Source organism: Ovis canadensis, chromosome 8 (genome assembly GCF_042477335.2).
Source record: "Ovis canadensis isolate MfBH-ARS-UI-01 breed Bighorn chromosome 8, ARS-UI_OviCan_v2, whole genome shotgun sequence".
Taxonomy (NCBI): Eukaryota; Metazoa; Chordata; class Mammalia; order Artiodactyla; family Bovidae; genus Ovis; species Ovis canadensis.
This window is the reverse complement of record NC_091252.1, coordinates 71595996-71616672: the sequence shown is the minus strand read 5'-3', so window position 1 is coordinate 71616672 and position 20677 is coordinate 71595996. Positions and strand designations below refer to the sequence as shown.

Here is a 20677-nt window from a genome sequence, read left to right as displayed (position 1 = left end):
ATTGTTAAAATATCACCATTTAGTTCAAGACCCCATTCACATTTTGTCAATGGTCCCAATAATATCCTTTATAACAAACAGATCCAATTCAGAGTCATATGGTCCATTCAGGAGTCATGTCTCTTTAGTCTGTTACAAACTGAAGATGTTTAGGCGTTCCTTTGTCTATCATGACCTGGACACTTTTGAAGAGTACACATCTATGGCTTTGTAGAATGTACCTCAGTTTGGAGTTGTCTTATCTTTCCTCGTCATTAGATTCAGGCTATGCATTTTTTGAGCAGAAATATCAAAATAGTGTGTTCTAAGGATCTTTTGCCATATACACATATTTATGCGTGTGTGTGTGTGTGTGTGTATCTCTTACAACTCTCACCTTCTAGTTTTAGCATACATTGAGGATTCTTGTCTGAATCAATCTGTACTATAAAGGTTGCTAAATAGTGATGTTTCTATCTAAATCATTCTTCCTACATTTATTAGTTAGCAATCTAATGTAAGGAAGAGACTTTCTTTATCCCCATTTTAATTTTTTTATTTTTAATAATTAAATATTATCTATCATATCCTTTATTATAATAAATTCTCTTTGTAGACAGCTTAATAATATACCTAACATTTCCATATAATTTTCTCAAATAGTCTTGGCATGAGCTGCTGCTGCTGCTGCTAAGTCACTTCAGTCATGTCTGACTCTGTGTGACCCCATAGACGGCAGCCCACCAGGCTCCTCCGTTCCTGGGATTCTCCAGGCAAGAGTACTGGAGTGGGTTGCCATTTCTTTCTCCAATTATCCCCATTTTTAAAAACTCATATATATTTATGTCAGTATGGGCTCAAGTATTCTTGCTGCTGCTGTTGCTAGGTCACTTCAGTTGTGTCCGACGCTGTGCGACCCCATAGACGGCAGCCCACCAGGCTCCTCTGTTCCTGGGATTCTCCAGGCAAGAACACTGGAGTGGGTTGCCATTTCCTTCTCCAATGCATGAAAGTGAAAAGTGAAAGTGAAGTAGCTCAGTCGTGTCCGACTCCCGGCGACCCCATGGACTGCAGCCTACCAGGGTCCTCTGCCCATGGATTTTCCAGGCAAGAGTACTGGAGTGGGGTGCCATTAGTGGATCATAATTTATTAACATTATTATACATATGTGCAGATTAACCCAAAGGTGGCAATGCAGGCCCTTTCAAGCTGAATTCCCTGTCCCTTTGATATGTTCTGGGCTTCCCTTGAAGCTTAGCTGGTAAAGAATCCACCTGCAATGTAGGATACCTGAGTTTAATCCTTGGGTTGGGAAGATACCCTGGAGAAAGGAACGGCTACCCACTCCAGTATTCCGGTCTGGATAATTCCAGGGACTATAGAGTCGGTCGGAGAAGGCAATGGCACCCCACTCCAGTTCTCTTGCCTGGAAAATCCCATGGACGGAGGAGCCCGGTAGGCTGCAGTCCATGGGGTCGCTGGGAGTCAGACACGACTCAGTGACTTCACTTTCACTTTTCACTTTCATGCATTGGAGAAGGAAATGGCAACCCACTCCAGTGTTCTTGCCGGGAGAATCCCAGAGATAGAGGAGCCTAGTAGGCTGTCGTCTGTGGGGTCGCACAGAGTCGGACACGACTGAAGCAACTTACCAGCAGCAGCAGCATAGAGTTCGTGGGGTCACAAAGCATCAGACACGACTGAGTGGCTTTCACTATTGATATGTTCCATCATTTTGTGAGAAGTTTTTTCACATCCATTTTTGTTTAATTTCTAGTGCAAGAAGATTTTCCAAGATCATGTTACATTTGCCAAGCTCCTGCTCTGGATTAGTCATTTCTCCAGGGCCTCTAGTTCCTATCAATGGAGAATAGTGTTAAGAAACCAAGGTCTGGGTGCTATGTACTCATTGCTTCTAAGGTATCATTGCTCCTAGAGATTCTGAACAGAGAGCTAGGGGAAAGATAGATAGATAGGAGATATATATATATATACACATGTACACAAGTACTTTATCTGTATTTCTGTATGTGTTTACATATATATTGAAGACTGTGAGTTCAATTCCAATCCAACAACACCATCACAAAAGTCATTCTGGAATTTCTCTTTTTCCTATTTGTAACTCCCTTCTTCATTAAGGAGAAGATTGCCTCTCATTAGCCCCAACACACTTATTTCTTTACTCCTCTGTTATGTAACCATTATGGCCCTGACATGCTCGCTACCTCTTCATCAGGCAAGGGAAAAAACTGTTTATCATTTTTTATTCTTTCCTATCACTCACTTCTCCATCCAATCAATCACCAAGTCCTAACATTTTCTACCTTCCAATAATGTCTTCTGTTCATCCTGACCACTTCTAGTCTTGCCCCTACCACTAGCATATCTTACATAGTCTACAGCAACAGAATCTTAATTAATATTGCTGGATCTATATTTGTTTTCTTCCCATCCATTTTTCTATACTGCAGCCAGAGTTATCTTTCTGAAATTAATAGCTGACCATTTAACTGCATTGTTAAAACAACCTCAGATATGCAAATGATACTACTTTAATGGCAGAAAGTAAAGAACTAAAGAGCCTCTTGATGAGGGTGAAAGAGGAAGAGTGAGAAACCTGACTTAAAACTCAACATTAAAAAAACTAAGATCATGGCATCTTGTCCCATCACTTCATGGCAAATAGAAGGGGAAAAAGTAGAAATAGTGACAGATTTTATATATTCTTGGACTCCAAAATCACTGCAGACAGTGACTGCAGCCATGAAATTAAAAGATGCTTGCTCCTTGGAAGGAAAGCTATGACAAACCTAGATAGCATATTAAAAAGCGAAGACATTACTTTGCCAACAAAGATTCATATAGTCAAAGCTATGGTTTTTCCAGTAGTCATGTACAGATGTGACAGCCGGACCATAGCAAAGAATGAGTGTCAAAGAATTGATGCTTTTGAACTGTGGTGCTGGAGAGGACTTTTGAGAGCCCCTTGCACAGCAAGATAAAACTAGCCAATCTTTAAGGAAATCAACCCCGAACATTCATCGGAAGGACTGATGCTGAAGCTGAAGCTCCAATACTTTGGTTACTAAATGCAAAGAGCTGATTCATTAGAAAATACACTGATGCTGGGAAAGATTGAAGGCAAAAGAGAAGGGGGCAGCAGAGGATGAGATAGTTGGATAGCATCACCGACTCAATGGACACAAATCTGAGCAAACTCTGGGAGACAGTGAAGGACAAGGAAGCCTGGAGGGCTACAGTCCGTGATGCTGCAAAGAGTTGGCCATGACTTAGTGACTCAACAACAACAACAACAACAAAACCCTTCAATAGTACCTCACTGACTTCACAATACACTGTTTGGATCGCCTCAAAATTTGCTTATCTTTTGTCTTATTTCCTCCAAAAGCCCCCTTTGTCATTCTCACCATTTCAATATGCCGTGCTGAATTTACTTCAGTTCTTGGATTACGCCAAGCTTTCTTTTAGTGAGAAATACACTCCATCTTTTTCTACCCAGAAACTCTTCCTAACCTATATAACTCTACACATTGTTTAGATTTTTACTTAAATGTCACCTGCTGTGAATTTTCCTTGACCACTCTTCCCCCCTACCACCACATACACACACCTCTCTCTGCAAGTTGTTGTAAGGTTTAGGCAAGAGACTTTATTTTTCGGGGCTCCAAAATCACTGCAGATGGTGACTGCAGCCATGAAATTAAAAGACGCTTACTCCTAGGAAAAAAAGTTATGACCAACCTAGATAGTATATTCAAAAGCAGAGACATTACTTTGCCAACAAAGGTCCGTCTAGTCAAGGCTATGGTTTTTCCAGTAGTCATGTATGGATGTGAGAGTTGGATTGTGGCGAAAGCTGAGCGCCGAAGAATTGATGCTTTTGAACTGCTGAGTTGGAGAAGACTCTTGAGAGTCCCTTGGACTGCAAGGAGATCCAACTAGTCCATTCTGAAGGAGATCAGCCCTAGGATTTCTTTGGAAGGAGTGATGCTAAAGCTGAAACTCCAATACTTTGGCTATCTCATGTGAAGAGTTGACTCATTGGAAAAGACTCTGATGCTGGGAGGGATTGGGGGCAGGAGGAGAAGGGGACGACAGAGGATGAGATGGCTGGATGGCATCACTGACTCGATGGACATGAGTCTGAGTGAACTCCAGGAGTTGGTGATGGACAGGGAGGCCTGTTGTGCTGCGATTCATGGGGTCACAAAGAGTCGGACACGACTGAGCAACTGAACTGAACTGAACAGGTATACATCTCAGCCAGTCTAATATACTGTGGAATGTGTTATTAAAATGCGTAATAATGAGCTAGAATTATAACCTGTCTTTGTAAAGTGAGTACTTACATCACAGCTGTGAGGATAGATGAAAAGTGCATAAAATACCTGAATTGTAAAGCCAATATATGTCATCTATTACTCATTCAAATATGTTTATAAAGTATGAACTACTTGATATGTATCCTGGTAGACACTAAGGCTTGGGAAATTAATGTATAATGTAAACAGTTAAAGTATAACTTATAGAATCAGTGTCCAAAGCATAACAAGATATATACCAGGAATACTTGGTGAAATTAGTTAACCTGATTAAGATTCAAAGCATGGACAACATTTGGGTTGAGACATGGAGGAGTAGGATTTTACAAGGAAGGATTCTTCAAGGAGACAGGACAGCATGTGCAAGAACTAGGGCATGAAAGAGTATGAATTATCTTGCGTGGTACACACAATTCAATATAAATTGAAGCATGACTGAAACAAGGCAATGAGAGATGAAACTAGTCAGGTAGATCGTGTGTCTTTTATCCTCGGCAGAGTAACACAACTTTCTTCTACCGATCATCTTTGAACAATTTCCAGGACAGTGGTATCAAATTCACATTTTCAGTGAGGTCAGTATGACAGCAGCGTGGAGACTGGAATTCAGGGATCAAAACTGGAGTCAAGGGACTGGTAATGAGGCCATCTCACAACATTCCCAATGAGAAGTGATAAAGCTGAACAGAAGGCAGTGGGAGTTAAGATGGACAGATCTTACCCTGGGAATGTTAGAAATGTAGAATGGACATGATTTGATGTTAAAAGCCATTTGGAAGGATCTACAGGAATTTAACTAGAAAACTGGGAGGATAAAGCCAAGATAGAGACCTGGAAAGAGAATTAAATTTTAAGTGGAAAGATGGGGATCTACTGGGTTGGTTAAAATTTATCACTAACTTCTCACAGGATTTGGAGAAACAAATGAGATATGCTTTGAAGTGTGTAGAGAGGCAAATGCGAATGGAAAAGCTGGACTCCAAATAAATATGCATAATGCTCTTACCACACGAAGCAACAGGTTTTAGTGTGACTGCAACTGCAGGAAATGCAAGAGTCCTGGAGTGACTTGACTAGTATTTTTCCATCCCTGGTGACTCAGAGCTAGAGATGGCGCCTGTGGCAAAAATTAGAACGTGGGAGGGGGCACTGGGTGTAGCAGAAGATGACCTTTTGGGGGTTGCTGTTCTGTTTTAAACACATAGTTATCTCACTATAACTGTGATAACTCAGCCCCAGATGAATAATTTTTTTCCCTAAGATTTGATCTGTGGTACAATTCTGTATTCTTCACGCTTAAAAGGATGTTTCATTTCGTGGGCACGATCGCGTGGGGCAGGGTGGTGGTGGTGGTGGCTTGACAAGTGTATTTCTTTGCATCATTCATGTTTCTTTGCCTTGGCGGGTTCTACGACAGCGTTCGTCTGGCTTTGCCCCCTGCCGTTTTTCCCAGAGCTGGCTACAGTTCTGAAGAGCAGAGAGCTTCTTCCGGGTGACAGACCGGACGGTAGCAAGCTCCGAGAAGCACCTGCGTATTCTCAGGGTTCCTTCCAGCTGCAAGGGGAACAGATTCCCTTTCGCGGCCCGCACGGGCCCGAGGAGTCCAACGCGCAGCCCCCGAGCGCGCGCCCCACCATAGTCTGAGGGCGCGCGCGCGCCGCCTCCGCCTACGCCACACAGCAGCGCCTCCAGACCCCGGAGAAGGCGGGGCTGCGGGAGGGGCGGAGCCACGGTGGGGCGCCGAGGCCGGCCGAGGTCCAAAAGGAGAGCCGGGCCCGCATCGGTTGTCATGGGGACGGCGCCGTAGGCAGGCGCTGACGTCGGCTGGAGGCGCGCTGCCAGCCCTGCGGCACCCGGCGGGTACTCAGAGTCTGGGAGGCGGGCGGCTGGGGTGGCTGGGTGGCTATCTCACTCCCAGCCCGCCCCGCACGGTCCGGGTGGTGGCTCCCTAGGGACCCGTTGTCGGCAGTTCTGCGCCCTCTTCTGTGTGAGTACCCTGCAGGCTGGTGGTGGCGGGATCCCGGGCCCGGGAACTCGGCCTGCCCTGCCCTCTCTGGGGACAGCAGCGTGGAGGGCTGCTCAGATCCGAGGGCGTGGGGGCGGTGGGCCCAGCAGGGCGGACGGGGGCCGCGAAGCGCCACTGCAATCTGACCGGCCCAGCGCCGCGGAGTGGAGAGATGTGGTTTTGAGAGTTACCTCTGCGTACTTACTTTTTTTCTCTTGTTCCTGGGCGGATCTTCTCCGGAGCGTTGAGCGTGTTGTCCTGAAAGAGTGAATGCAGTCTTTGCCTTTCCTATTCCTGATTCTGGTTTCAGTTCAGTTCAGTCGCTCAGTCGTGTCCGACTCTTTGCGACCCCATGAATCGCAGCACGCCAGGCCTCCCTGTCCCTCACCAACTCCCGGAGATCACTCAGACTCACGTCCATCGAGCCATCTCATCCTCTGTCGTCCCCTTCTCCTCCTGCCCCGAATCCCTCCCAGCATCAGGGTCTTTTCCAGTGAGTCAACTCTTCGCATGAGGGGCCAAAGTACTGGAGTTTCAGCTTTAGCATTATTCCTTCCAAAGAACACCCAGGACTGATCTCCTTTAGGATGGATTCTGGTTTAACAGCATACATTTAAATCAGATGCTACATTTATTTCCTTTTAGGGTGTCATCTTGGTGCTGAATCTTGAACCTGTGAAATGCCTTAATTACATCTGAGAAAGGGTGATCGATCTGTTACGTTTCTAAGAGTCTAGCTACATTAATAGGGTTATTTCAATATGTATACAAATAAAAGGAAATATATACTATTTAGGAATCTCTTCCAAATGGCTGTGCTACTTTTCAACATTACTATAAAAACATCTACTGATTGGAGTATATGACTTTTCCTTCTTCTAAGAGAAGGATACTAACAGTTTTTTCACTTGTTGCATTTGTGATTGCTGTTACTGCTTGGTCTTATGGAAGAAGATTGCTTGTTATGAGGACTCTGTGAAGTTAAAAAGTATATATGAAAGAAATTTAAATGCCCCAAATTTTTCATTGTATTTATAATCTTACATATTTAAAAATACTATCTTGATTTATTGATTGAATATGTATACGGGTTTTTCTTTCCTTTTTTCCCATGCTGTAAAATTCAGTAAGGAGTGAATCATCCAAGCCTCTGCCTGTTTTTTCCTTGATCTTTAGTCATTTATTGGCTGATAATGAGGTGTTTAGAGAAAAAATAAAATGAGATGAAATGTAACAGTTTGTTTTCCTATTTTGTATTAATGTTTCTTAGCAGGTCCTGTTAAAGGGATTATGAGGGAGAAGTTTTTAAATATAATGACATATATGAAGTTCACAATTTCTTTTTAAGTTTGACCTTAATTTTCCTTGATGATCTTACTTATCAAATATAAGTCATTATTTAAGGTATTTGCTATAGTACACATTACTGCTTAGAGATGATTATTTCTGTAATGTATTTGCTGTGTTCATCATTGAATAATATTAGTGTTTACTAATTGGATTGTACATTAGACTATTAAATAATAGTAAATAATATAAATACATAATTATGTTTTGTCTATCACATAATTGTCTGTTTTTGCCTGGAGAATCCCTGGGACGGGGGAGCCTCGTGGGCTGCCATCTATGGGGTCGCACAGAGTCGGACACGACTGAAGTGACTTAGCAGCAATGCTATAATAATCACATAAAGTAATGGGCCATCCACTGTGCTGGTCACTTTTCCTTTTCAGTATTTCCTCTTCTCCTTATAATAAAGGAGGTGCCATTTTCATTTACCAGGCAAAAAAAAAAAAAAAAAAAGAAGCCTTAGTGAGACTAAGTAGCTTGCCCAAAGCCATACATTCAGTAATTATCAAAACAAGAGCTTATGCCTGACTCATTTTGACCCTATTACTGCCCCACCCCCTTTTAAAATGGGAATACAAAGATGAAGAGAGCATAGGCCTAGCCCTCTCACAGCTAGCAGTTTGGTTGGGGAGGGGTGGGTAGTTTATCAGAGTGAAAATTCAGGAAGCAGAAGGAGGAATGAAGATCAAGGCACTTCGAGAGCACAGTGTAGACCACTTCTTTCTTGAAACTCTTTTTCCTTTGGTTACTGCTCCCAGTTTTTCATTTTCTGCCTGATGTCTTTTAGTTTATTTTGTGGGCCCCAAATTTTCTTTTCAGCATTTTTTTCTTGCAATCATCACAAATATAAATAATGCCCAAATTTTCATCCTCTGTCTCATCACTGGATTGCTATATTCTGTTGTCTACTTAACATAAATGGATTATATGTATGTGTATCTCCATCCTTACACACACCCACATATATATATATATATATGTATATATATATATATATATAGTAATAGCTATCATTTTTGAAGAGCTTGCCATACTGTAGGCATTGTGCTAAGTGTTTTACTTGCATATTCTTATTTAATCTTTATAGTACCCGATAAGTCATTTATTACTATTATTCTCTTTTGAAAGATGAGGAATTGAGGTTCAAAGAGATTAATCTACTGACAGGTAGAACCGGGAATCTAACAATAGAGCTAGTGCTTGTAGCTGCTTAATATCCATCAGGTATCAGCCCAGCATGTCCCACCAAGTTCACTGAGTGTCCCTGTAAGAAATATCTATTATAGTTGTGGCTAATGTTGATGTCTGTTCTGAGGCACTCTTTTAGCGTTTTAATCGTTTAACTCTTAACAATAGTCCTCTGAATAGTTGCCCTTTGACTTTACAGATAAGGAAACAAATTGCCCAGCCCAACTCTTTGGTGGCTCAGAGGTTAAAGCATCTGCCTGGAATGTGGGAGACCAGGGTTCAATCCCTCGGTTGGGAAGATCCCATGGAGAAGGAAAGGCAACCCACTCCAGTACTCTTGCCTGGAAAACTCCGTGGATGGAGGAGCCTGGTAGGCTACAGTCCATGGGGTCGCAAAGAGTCAGACACGACTGAGCGACTTCACTTTCACTTTCTTTCTTTCACACAAGTAACTGTGGGAGATCACAGTAATTGTGTTTTAAGCAGCTCCGCTATACTTGCCGGTACTGTTGCTGCTGCTGCTGCTGCTAAGTCGCATCAGTGGTGTCCGACTCTGTGTGACCCTATAGACAGTAGCCCACCAGGCTCCCCCGTCCCTGGGATTCTCCAGGCAAGAACACTGGAGTGGGTTTCCATTTCCTTCTCTAATGCATGAAAGTGAAAAGTGAAAATGAAGACACTCAGTCGTGTCCGACCTCACTGCAGCCTTCCAGGCGCCTCTGTCTATGGGATTTTCCAGGCAAGAGTACTGGAGTGGGGTGCCATTGCCTTCTCTGACTTGCCTATACTGTGCTATACTCCAATTAATAATACTACTGGTCTGATTATTCAAGTCTGAAAACCATGAGAATCATCCTTGATTCTTTGTTCTCTTCAGGAGTTTTAATTTAATAAATTTTCTGCTCAGGATCAAACAAAAGAAGTAAGCCTTTCTTGATGGCTCAGAGTCATAGTTCAGCTGTCTTCCTGATTGTTGAATCACTATGCTAGTCCCTCAATTTTGTCTGACTCTTTGTGACTCTCTGTAGCCCCACCAGGCTCCTCTTTCTCTGGAGTTCTCCAGGCAAGAATACTGAGGTGGGTTGCCATTTCCTACTCCAGGGGATCATCCCACAGGGACTGAACCCAGGTCTCTTGCTTTGCAGGAAGATTCTTCACTGTCTGAGCCACCAGGGAATCACTATGGAATACTTTAAATATTAAATCTTTATTTGCTTTATATTTTTTCCTATTTCTGTGCGGCCAGGTTTCAGTTACTGATGCAGTTGGCTTTGCAGCCTCTCTATTTTCTAATCTGGGGTAGATTGGAAAGTTGATCAGCCTTATTAGATCTAAATCATCTAGAAAGAGTTAATGCTGGTCTGTATCAGTAAGGAATGGGAGGTTTTACTCTGTGGATTTAATGATATCTATTTTGTCTCTGTATTGGATAGTTGTTACAGAAGTTAACTCACATAATTAGTTTATTTGTATAAACATTCTTTTTAGCATTTCTTATCAGACTTTTCTGTCCAAAGTACCACTAATACTAAAAGAAAATGGATGTGGATCTCTGGGAGTCTAGAACCTTAACTGATAACTGTTGAACCAAATAAAAAGAATTTTTTAAGTCTTCAGTTTTATTCTTAAAAATATATGCACATTATGTTTTAATGTGAGAATTAATGTTTTTGACTCCCTCATCTTTTAAAAAATAAAAAATTTAAGAATATATATACTGAGCTTATCCATGTTTTAGGTACACAATGATACACACCCAGGTATTGATCTGAGAAGATGGAATGAATGCTTGTACTAAACCTTCTGTTGTAGCAGTATTTTCAGTGGCAGGCACAGAAATATTTAAATTCATTATCTGTGAATGTGCCACCCAGAAGTATACTTTACTAGTGCAATAATGTATGCACTTGGGAAAATCAATCCTGATATGGAGTTTAGTTTCTCAGAAGTACATAGAAATGTCCATTTATTTACTTAAAATACTTTAGTGTTAGTCACTCAGTCATGTCTGACTCTGGGACCTCATGGACTGTAACCTACCACACTCCTCTGTCCATGGAATTCTCCAGGTAAGAATACTAAAGTGGGTTGCCATTCCCTTCTCAGGGGATCTTCTTGATGCAGGGATCAAACTGGGGTCTCTCCCATTGCAGGCAGATTATCTACCATCTGAGCTACCAGGAAAGCCCAAATACTTTAAAAGCATACTATACTAAGTTAGATACTTGTTGCCTTTCAATAATTAAAACAATTTTTTTCTCAATATATACATATTTTACTCAATTTTGATCCAGTTTGCTTCACTTTAAGACTCTAAACTGATTTAGATGTATTTGAGTTGTTTGTATAAGATAGGGATAAGAGAACTTAGTTTTATTTTTAACCTGTTGAGATAGTGGACAATCACATAATGCTGCATGAAGAATATTTTATAACTTTTATTTGGAAAATCCATTTTACAAATAAATCTCTTTGTTTTAATAGGATCCTGACTGAATCAGTGCTTTATACTGTCACTCAATGCTCTCCGTAAAGCTGAGATATGCCCACTGGTAAGATTTCTATTTTTTATATGCAGTGCATATTATTTAAAGTGTGGATTCTTTTAAGAGATTCTTTAACCAATTAAGCAGTAAAGTAGATATCATCAACCAAATATAACATTTATAGATATTTCATGGTTTGATATTTCTTTCAAATGAAATGTTGGTAATTAAGGTTAATATGTGTATTCAGTGGCTGACAATTTGGGACTCAGCTGGGCAGAGTAAATAACATATGGTTAGTTTTTATTTTTTATTATCAAATGGATATTTGACTTTAAAGTAGACTTTGGTGAACTTTTTCCTAAAAGGCAAGCTAGTAAATATTTTAGATTTGGTCTCTGCTACAACTTCTCAACTCTGCCATAGAAGCATGGAGGCAGCCATGATAATTCTTAACAGAGTGGGTATGGCTGTGTTTCAATAAAACTTTATTTATTGAAACAGTTGACTGGCCTGCAGGTAGTTTCCCAATACCTGCCCTGGGGCATTCATTCATTCAGCATTTATTTGAAACATGTTTGAGTATTTACTCTGTGCTAGACCCCATGATAATAGCTAGGGATGTCGTTATGAACTACTGGGTATAGTGGGAGAGTCACAGTGTGTATATATATATATACATATATATATATAATAGATATATATGTATACAAATAATTATACAAATTCAAGCTGGGTTAAGTGTTGTGAAGGAAAAAAAGTCTGCGGTGTGAGAAATGGAGAAATATAGATGAGGTTGTCAGGAAATGTTCACTTTACAGGCAACATTTAAAACAGGCATATATTAACCCCAGCCAGGTGTGAGGAGCTAGAAGACGTCTGCACAGGGTAGAAGCAGCTTCATGTGGGAAACTGCCTGTTCTGGCAGAAGAGCTAAAAAAGAAAAAAAGGTATGTCTGGCTAGAATGTAGGAATGTCAGGGGCTATTTTTTTTTAACTGAAGCTATACAGGTAGACAGGCCAGGAAATGAGAACCATGTAGGGCATGTGAATGACTTCTTTTATTTTGTTCTAAGTGAACTGGGAAACTCACAGTCTTAAGCAAGGACTAGCCTGATATGATTTATGTTTTAAAGGGGAAAACAACTTTCAGTTTTTAATATTTGTTGAACGCTTGATTGTTGGCCAGTCAAGCATTAGTCATTTTTCATGAAAAACTGATCTTTGACTTAGGATTTTTCTGACTTTACACATAAGGAGAATGAAGTTTAGAGATGTTAAGTGACTTGTTTTAAGGCCACATAACTAACAGTGGCAGATGCTGTGTGCATGGTAAGTAAAAAGTTAACTTAGCAAAGGAAACTTTTGGAGGGAGTAGCACAAAAGGTAAGTGGGGTATAAGTGAGTTTGGTGTCACCAAATCCAAAAGAAATGTTGTTTAAGAAAGGACTCGTCAAATGTTTTAACTAAAGCAGGTATTTGCGAGGCTGTGGGGTTTTATTTTTTATCATGATGTATGTGATAGTAAAGTTGCAGAGAAAATGACATGAGTCATTATCATTTGTAGTTGAGAGTGAAGCTAAAGTGAAGACCAAAGTTCGCTTTGAGGAGTTGCTTAAGGCCCACAATGATCTAATACGTGAAAGAAAAAAAACGAAGAAAAAAATTGTCCAATCTGGAGAAAAAATCTCAGTGAGTAATTCATCATTTGGTAATGTTGAGTTGAATATCTGCCTAAAACCAAGAGTTTCATATGAAAACTCTAAGGAACTTTGGAAATTAAAAACAGCAAAATGGTCAATCACATGGTAAAACAAAGCTTGCCTTCAAATCAGCCTCACTCTTGGAATATCGAGTTCTTGAGTGCGGCCCTACAAGAATAACAGACCAACTGGTTGAAGTGACCAGGGATACCAGGGACATGCAAACTAGCCGTATTACACGGTCTTGCAGAAAACCCTTATTTTTAACCCAGAATTGTGAAGAGTTTAGGAAGTAATATCTTATTTCAGATACGTAATGGCTTATCTTCACATAGACTTCTTCATCTGATTCTACCCAGCAGAACCAGGGGAAATCAATGGAATCTTAAAGAAAGAGTTACCCGTTTGTACTTGAGGTACCCTTTCAAATGATAGAATTTTTTGGTCCCTTGAAGGGACTGAAAATACAGAACTCAAAGAAATACTAAACAAGTCAGAAATTAACTACAGTCTGATTCCCAGGGTATTAGAGTCTGTAATAGTATCCCAGTTAAGGCACTATTCACTCTTCAAACCTGTCTCGCTATTTCCGTTTCCATTTCATACAGTCCTTTGACCATAATCTCTGTGTACTCACAGATACACACACAAGCACAAATAAGTAACTTCATGCAAGTTCTGGCAGTTGGTACTTGCATGTTCCGGTAATTGATAAAAGGAATACACACATTCCTTTAACAGGAGTTTTATGAGTTATATACATCCTACATTTTACTTGTAGCATGTTTTAACCTAGTCTGTATTTTGTCATGAGACCTGTTCATTTTAGTGTTCTGTCTAGCAGCCATCAGTGTAATAATTATTTCTTGAGTGAAACAAAAAATGTAATAACCTTGGTTAGGATCCAGCTGCATGCATGTAAGGAGTTCCTGGCACCACAGTATACACTGCATACGTATATACTCCTTACGAAGTAAGAACCACTGACAGTTCAGTTCACTCAATCATGTCTGACTCTGCGACCCCATGAATCGCAGCACACCAGGCCTCCCTGTTCATCACCAACTCCTGGAGTCTACCCAAACCCATGTCCATTGAGTCAGTGATACCATCCTGCCATCTCATCCTCTGTAATCCCCTATGTCCTTCCCAGCATTAGGGTCTTTTCCAATGAGTCAACTCTTCGCATGAGATCGCCAAAGTATTGGAGTTTCAGCTTCAACATCAGTCCTTCCAGTGAAAACCCAGGACTGATCTCCTTTAGGATGGACTGGTTGGATCTCCTTGCAGTCCAAGGGACTCTCAAGAGTCTTCTCCAACACCACAGTTCAAAAGCATCCATTCTTCGGTGCTCAGCTCTCTTCACCGTTGAACTCTCATATCCATACATGACCACTGGAAAAACCATAGCCTTGACTAGATGGACCTTTGTTGGCAAAGTAGTGTCTCTGCTTTTGAATATGCTATCTAGGTTGGTCATAACTTTCCTTCCAAGGAGTAAGCATCTTTTAATTTCATGGCTGCAATTACTATCTGCAGTGATTTTGGAGCCCCCCAAAATAAAGTCAGCCACTGTTACACTGTTTCCCCATCTATTTCCCATGAAGTGATGGGACCAGATGCCATGATCTTCGTTTTCTAAATGTTGAGCTTTAAGCCAACTTTTTCACTCTCCTCCTTCACTTTTATCAAGAGGTTTTTTTAGTTCTTCTTCACTTTCTTCCATAAGGGTGGTGTCATCTGTATATCTGAGGTTATTTCTCATAGCAGTCTTGATTCTAGCTTGTGCTTCCTCCAGCCCAGTGTTTCTCATGATGTACTCTGCATATAAGTTAAATAAGCAGAGTGACAGTATACAGCCTTGATGTATTCCTTTTTCTGTTTGGAAGCAGTCTGTTGTTTCATGCCCACTTCTAAATGTTGATTCCTAACCTGCGTAAAGGTTTCTCAAGAGACAGGTCAGATGGTCTGGTATTCCCATCTCTTTCAGAATTTTCCACAGTTTATTGTGATCCACACAGTCAAAGGCTTTGGCATAGTCAATAAAGCAGAAATGGATGTTTTTCTGGAACTCTCTTGCTTTTTCGATGATCCAGCGGATGTTGCAATTGGATCTCTGGTTCTTCTGCCTTTTCTAAAACCAGCTTGAACATCTCGAAGTTCACAGTTCACAAATTGCTAAAGCCTGGCTTGGAGAATTTTGAGCATTACTTTACTAGCGTGTGAAATGAGTGCAGTTGTGTAGTAGTTTGAGCATTCTTAGGCATTGCCTTTCTTTGGGATTAGAATGAAAACTGACCTTTTCCAGTCCTGTGGCCACTGCTGAGTTTTCCAAATTTGCTGGCATATTGAGTACAGCACTTTCACAGCATCATCTTTCAGGATTTGAAATAGCTCAACTGGAATTCCATCACCTCTACTAGCTTTGTTCATAGTGATGCTTCCTAAGGCCCGCTTGACTTTGCATTCCAGGATGTCTGGCTCTAGGTGAGTGATCACACCATTGTGATTATCTGGGTTGTGAAGATCTTTTTTGTATAGTTCTTCTGTGTATTCTTGCCACCTCTTCTTAATATCTTCTGCTTCTATTAGGTCCATACCATTTCTGTCCTTTATCGAGCCCATCTTTTCATGAAATGTTCCCTTGGTATCTCTAATTGTCTTGAAGAGATCTCTAGTCTTTCTTTCTTTGCATTGATCACTGAGGAAGGCTTTTTTATCTCTCCTTGCTATTTTTTGGAACTCTGCATTCGTATGGGAACATCTTTCCTTTTCTCCTTTGCTTTCCGCTTCTCTTCTTTTCTACCTATTTTTAAGGTCTCCTCAGACAGCCATTTTGCTTTTTTGCATTTCTTTTCCATGGGGATGGTCTTGATCCATGTCTTCTGTACAATGTCACGAACCTCCGTCCGTAGTTCATCAGATACTCTATCAGATCTAGTCTCTTAAATCTATTTTTCACTTCTACTGTATAATCATAAGGGGTTTGATTTAGGTCATCCCTGAATGGTCTAGTGGTTTTTCCCTACTTTCTTCAATTTAAGTCTGAATTTGGCAATAAGGAGTTCATGATCTGAGCCACAGTCAGCTCTCTGTCTTGTTTTTGCTGACTGTATAGAGCTTCTCCATCTTTGGCTGCAAAGAATATAATCAGTCTGATTTCGGTGTTGACCATCTGGTGATGTCCATGTGTAGAGTCTTTTATTGTGTTGTTGGAAGAGGGTGTTTGCTATGACCAGTGCATTCTCTTGGCAAAACTCTATTAGCCTTTTCCCTGCTTCATTCTGTACTCAAGGCCAAATTTGCCTGTTATTCCAGGTGTTTCCTGACTACCTACTTTTGCATTCCAGTCCCCTATAATGAAAAGGACATCTTTTTGGGATGTTAGTTCTACAAGGTCTTGTAGGTCTTCATAGAACCGTTCAACTTGAGCTTCTTCAGTGTTACTGGTTGGCGCATAGGCTTGGATCACTGTGATATTGAATAGTTTGCCTTGGAAATGAACAGAGATCATTCTGTCATTTTTGAGATTGCATCCAAGTACTGCATTTCAGACTCTTGTTGACCGTGATGGCTGCTCCATTTCTTCTCAGGGATTCCTGCCCACCGTAGTAGATATAATGATCATCTGAGTTAAATTCACCCATTCCAGTCCATTTTAGTTCACTGATTCCTAGAAGGTTGATGTTCACTCTTGCCATCTCCTATTTGACTACTTCCAATTTGCCTTGATTTATGGACCTGACATTCCAGGTTTGTATGCAATATTGCTCTTTACAGCATCGGATCTTGTGTCTGTCATCAGTCACATCCACAACTGGGCATTGTTTTTGCTTTGGTTCCATCCCTTCCTTCTTTCTGGAGTTATTTCTCCACTGATCTCCAGTAGCATTTAGGCACCCACTGATCTGGGGAGTTCATCTTTCAGTGTCCTATCATTTTGCCTTTCATACTGTTCATGGGGTTCTCAAGGCAAGAATACTGAAGTGGTTTGCCATTCCCTTTTCCAGTGGACCATATTCTGTCAGAATGGAGCAGATTAGGTGTACCATAGTGGATGCTGCTCTAAGATAGAACATGATGCTTTTGGTGTATGGTAGGGAATAGTGGCATATGGACAATGAACATTGCTTATTGGTATATGCCCTCACCTTGAGGAAAGTGGTTTACATTTGGCAAACCAGAAAGAACCCTGGACTCAACCGCAGAGTATTTTTATGGACTCAGACAAAGTGGAACTCATACTTTCTCTCTCTGTCAGAACTGAGCTTTGTGAGCATAAACACGGTACAGTTTATGCCAGGGATGCTAAATTAAATGGATAACCAGAAAATGGGCAGAAGATAGGTCCACTTATCTAAGATCCAGTTTAGGTGTAGGAACACATAAGGGATAGGTGATTAAAAGTAATTTACCCAGTCTCTTGGCACACACCAGGCCATCCACAGTCTCTGTTAATTCAAAGGTAAAAGTATTCAGGAAGAATTTTTCAGCCGGACAGAAACAGATTATTCCTAGAAAGCAAAAATATTTCTTAAATGCTTTATTTTAAGAAATAGAGGCGAATACCTGTTTTATTTACTAAATAACAGTGCTTTCTTTCAAGCACTTCTAAATATTCTATGTATATTCACTAGTTTTTAATACAAACAATACAATTATGAAGCTTTATTTACATTTATAGATAGGGAAACTAGATCACAGAGAGTTTGAATAATTTACCCAAAGTTGCATAGTTAGTGATAAAACCTTGATTCAAACTGACAATCTGACTTCAGAATCTACTGTCTTTACCACAACCCAATAGGACACTGTTCAATAAAATAAGTGATAGGACCTCTTTAGAACAAGAACTCCCATGTGTAGAACAGGCTGAGACTAAAAAGGAAGCAGGCTTAGATAAGAAAATTAAGCAAAGGGAAAGCCATGGAAGAATTCATAATAATGGAAGGTTTATCTTACTGTTTTTCAACAGTGTCTATCAGGCACTCTGATAAGGTTTTTACAAATTATCATTTCTGATTCTCCTGTTAATCATGAAAGTAGGTATTAGAGGTCTTATTTTGCATATGAGAACCTGAATAGAAAACCACTTACTATCTCTGCCAGGTTCATGTAGCCAAAAATAGAGTAAATTGGAGTTATTTATTTATATGTACGTGGTGCTAGTGGTAAAGAATCCACCTGCCAGTGCAAGAGACTTAAGAAACACAAGTTTGATCCCTGGGTTGGGAAGATTCCCTGGAAGGGAATGGTTACCCATTCCAGTATTCTTGCCTGGAGAATTCCATGGAAAGAGGAGCCTGGTGGGCTATAGACCATGGGGCTGCAAAGAGTTGGACACAACTGAGCACACACACACACACACATTTTTTAATGTATTAACATGTATCAAAAATTTTATTTAGCCCACTGATTAATGAGGGAACCAGTAAGATGTTATAACCAGCTCAAATGGATGTGATTTACAGAGATTTATATTATTTACCAGACAAAATTCAGTTGCATTATATATTAGTAGAAATCATTTATACAGCTTTCCCTTCTCCAGCGGATCTTCCCAACCCAGGGATCAAACCGTCTCCCATATTTCAGGAGGATTCTTTACCAGCTGAGTCACGGGAAAGCCCATATTATTATTTACCAGACAAAATTTAGTTGCATTATATTAATAGAAATATTTTACATAGATTACATATATTACAAAACTCTTTTACGTTCCTGTGGACAGGAAACATTTGCATTGCTATGAGTTTTCTACATGTTAACCCTTTTTCTCTACCAAGTTGTAAAACAGTCAAAGACAATGAAAGCAGAAATAACCAGAATGGATGAGCTAATTTTCACCCACTAGATTTCAAAGACTTTTACTCCACTAAAGTAAAACCAAAACAACCTGAATCCTTCTATTTAGAGATAACCTACATATACAAATTTTGTGCCATATTTTTTAATATCATGTAAGAATTTTAGAATCTGGATTTAAAACTATAGTCTCCTCTTGATTCTTTCTTCATTGCTGCCTCAAAAACTGTACCTCAGGCCTAAAATAATAGAATTGACACTAAGGAAAAATTTAGTGATTGGGCAACAAATATGAGAGAAAATGGCTGAAACTAAAATGAAAGATACAGTAAATAAGGACATGTAGAAATACTTGACTTACAAGTCTGTGTTCCCAGACAGCACTAATGGAGCAGGAATAATAAAAAGAGCATGAGGAGGAAACTTTCCCGAGAATGAAAAAGGATGTGGGAAGAGATGAATCCATCTTGCATTCCAGGTAAAGTTTGAGATGAGAACTCTATCTGGAAACTTAAATTTCAAGGGAGAGAGAAATTTTGCTAACATCTAAACAGAAGAAGAAACATCTAGTATATTTCCAGCTTCTCTCCAAAAACACTTAAGTCCAAAGACAATGGAGCAATATCCATACAATATTTAGGGAAAATAGTGTTCCAAGGAATGTACTTGTGCCTACATTGTCAGTCATGTATGAGGGCAATAGGGAGCGTGTGAATTGGGAAAGAATTATGACTTGTGTTCCCTCCTGAAAGAATCAATAAAACTATGGAAGATAGATTAGTTGAGTGTGTAGTACTATCTCCAGATACATGAATGAAAACAAAGTATTTAGGAATAGAGAATTTATAATGTGAAAATAAATTTGGATGAGCCTTGAAACCAGTTATGTATGTAGAAATTTTTCCATTGTTTCTGCCAGGTGTTTCAAGAAGCTATGGTACAGGGACTAGTACTGATAACATTGCCTTAGCTTCTAGGGAAAAAGGTCATTTACAGTTTCATTTTATCTCACATTAAATTACGTCTCAGATATCTTAAAAAGTTAAATGTAAAAAATCTAAATTAATAGACAGATATTTAAGTAAGAAAATAGGAGTGGGCTGGTTCAGTTTTCCAGTGTGGGAAGATAATCTGATCTTAAATGAAAGACATCCCAAATAATAAGAATATTCAGTCTGCACATAGAAGACCAGTAAGTACTTGTTGAAGGAATAGATAAATCTGAGGTAGAAGATACTTTGAGTCAGAAACAAATACAACTTAAAGTTAGCTAGTTCATTAAAACTATGATTTTTTTTTTTATAGTCACAGATCTAGTACTAATAGCTAAAATTTATTGAACACTTGTATTCTGGAATCAGAGTTTCTTTTTAGCATTCTATTCCCCTATCAATCTAAAGAACAATCTATGAGTAAGTTCCATTCCAAATGTTAATAAATAAAGAAATGCTACAAATAAATGCTTTGAATAGTAAGATACTATATCTCTTAGGGCTTTCCAAGTGGTGCTAGTGGTAAAGAACCCACCTGCCAGTGCAAGAGACATAAGAGATGTGGATTCGATCCCTGGGTTGGGAAGATCCCCTGGGGAAGGGCATTACAACTCACTCCAGTATTCTTGCCTGGAGAATCCCATGAAGAGAGGAGCCTGATCGGCTACAGTCCATAGGGTCATGAAGAGTCAGACACAACTGAAGCAACTTAGCACGCAGGTATCTTAAGTGAGCAAAAGGTATGAAAAAAAAATTAATTACAAGAGAAAATGACATCAACTAATAAAAATACAGGAACACTTTAAAAGCTATTTAGGTTGG

The 20677-nt window shown here is 39.9% G+C and overlaps 1 protein-coding gene across 6 annotated transcripts in view; it reads left to right on the top strand.

Annotated features, from left to right (window-relative positions):
* Positions 1-5820: 5820 nt before the first annotated feature.
* The window catches only part of AHI1 (Abelson helper integration site 1), a 223063-nt gene continuing 208206 nt past the window's right edge, over positions 5821-20677 (top strand). For 4 of the 6 annotated variants that reach the window (XM_069599286.1, XM_069599285.1, XM_069599287.1 and 1 more), the window contains exons 1-3: positions 5821-6313; positions 11354-11421; positions 12923-13047. In XM_069599286.1, the coding sequence (XP_069455387.1) occupies positions 11412-11421; positions 12923-13047 (135 nt within the window). In that variant the 5' untranslated portion in view covers positions 5821-6313; positions 11354-11411. Of the gene's footprint in view, positions 6314-11353; positions 11422-12922; positions 13048-18476; positions 19342-20677 lie in introns of those variants that run through there. The other 2 variants (XM_069599289.1, XM_069599290.1) reach the window with 2 other exon arrangements.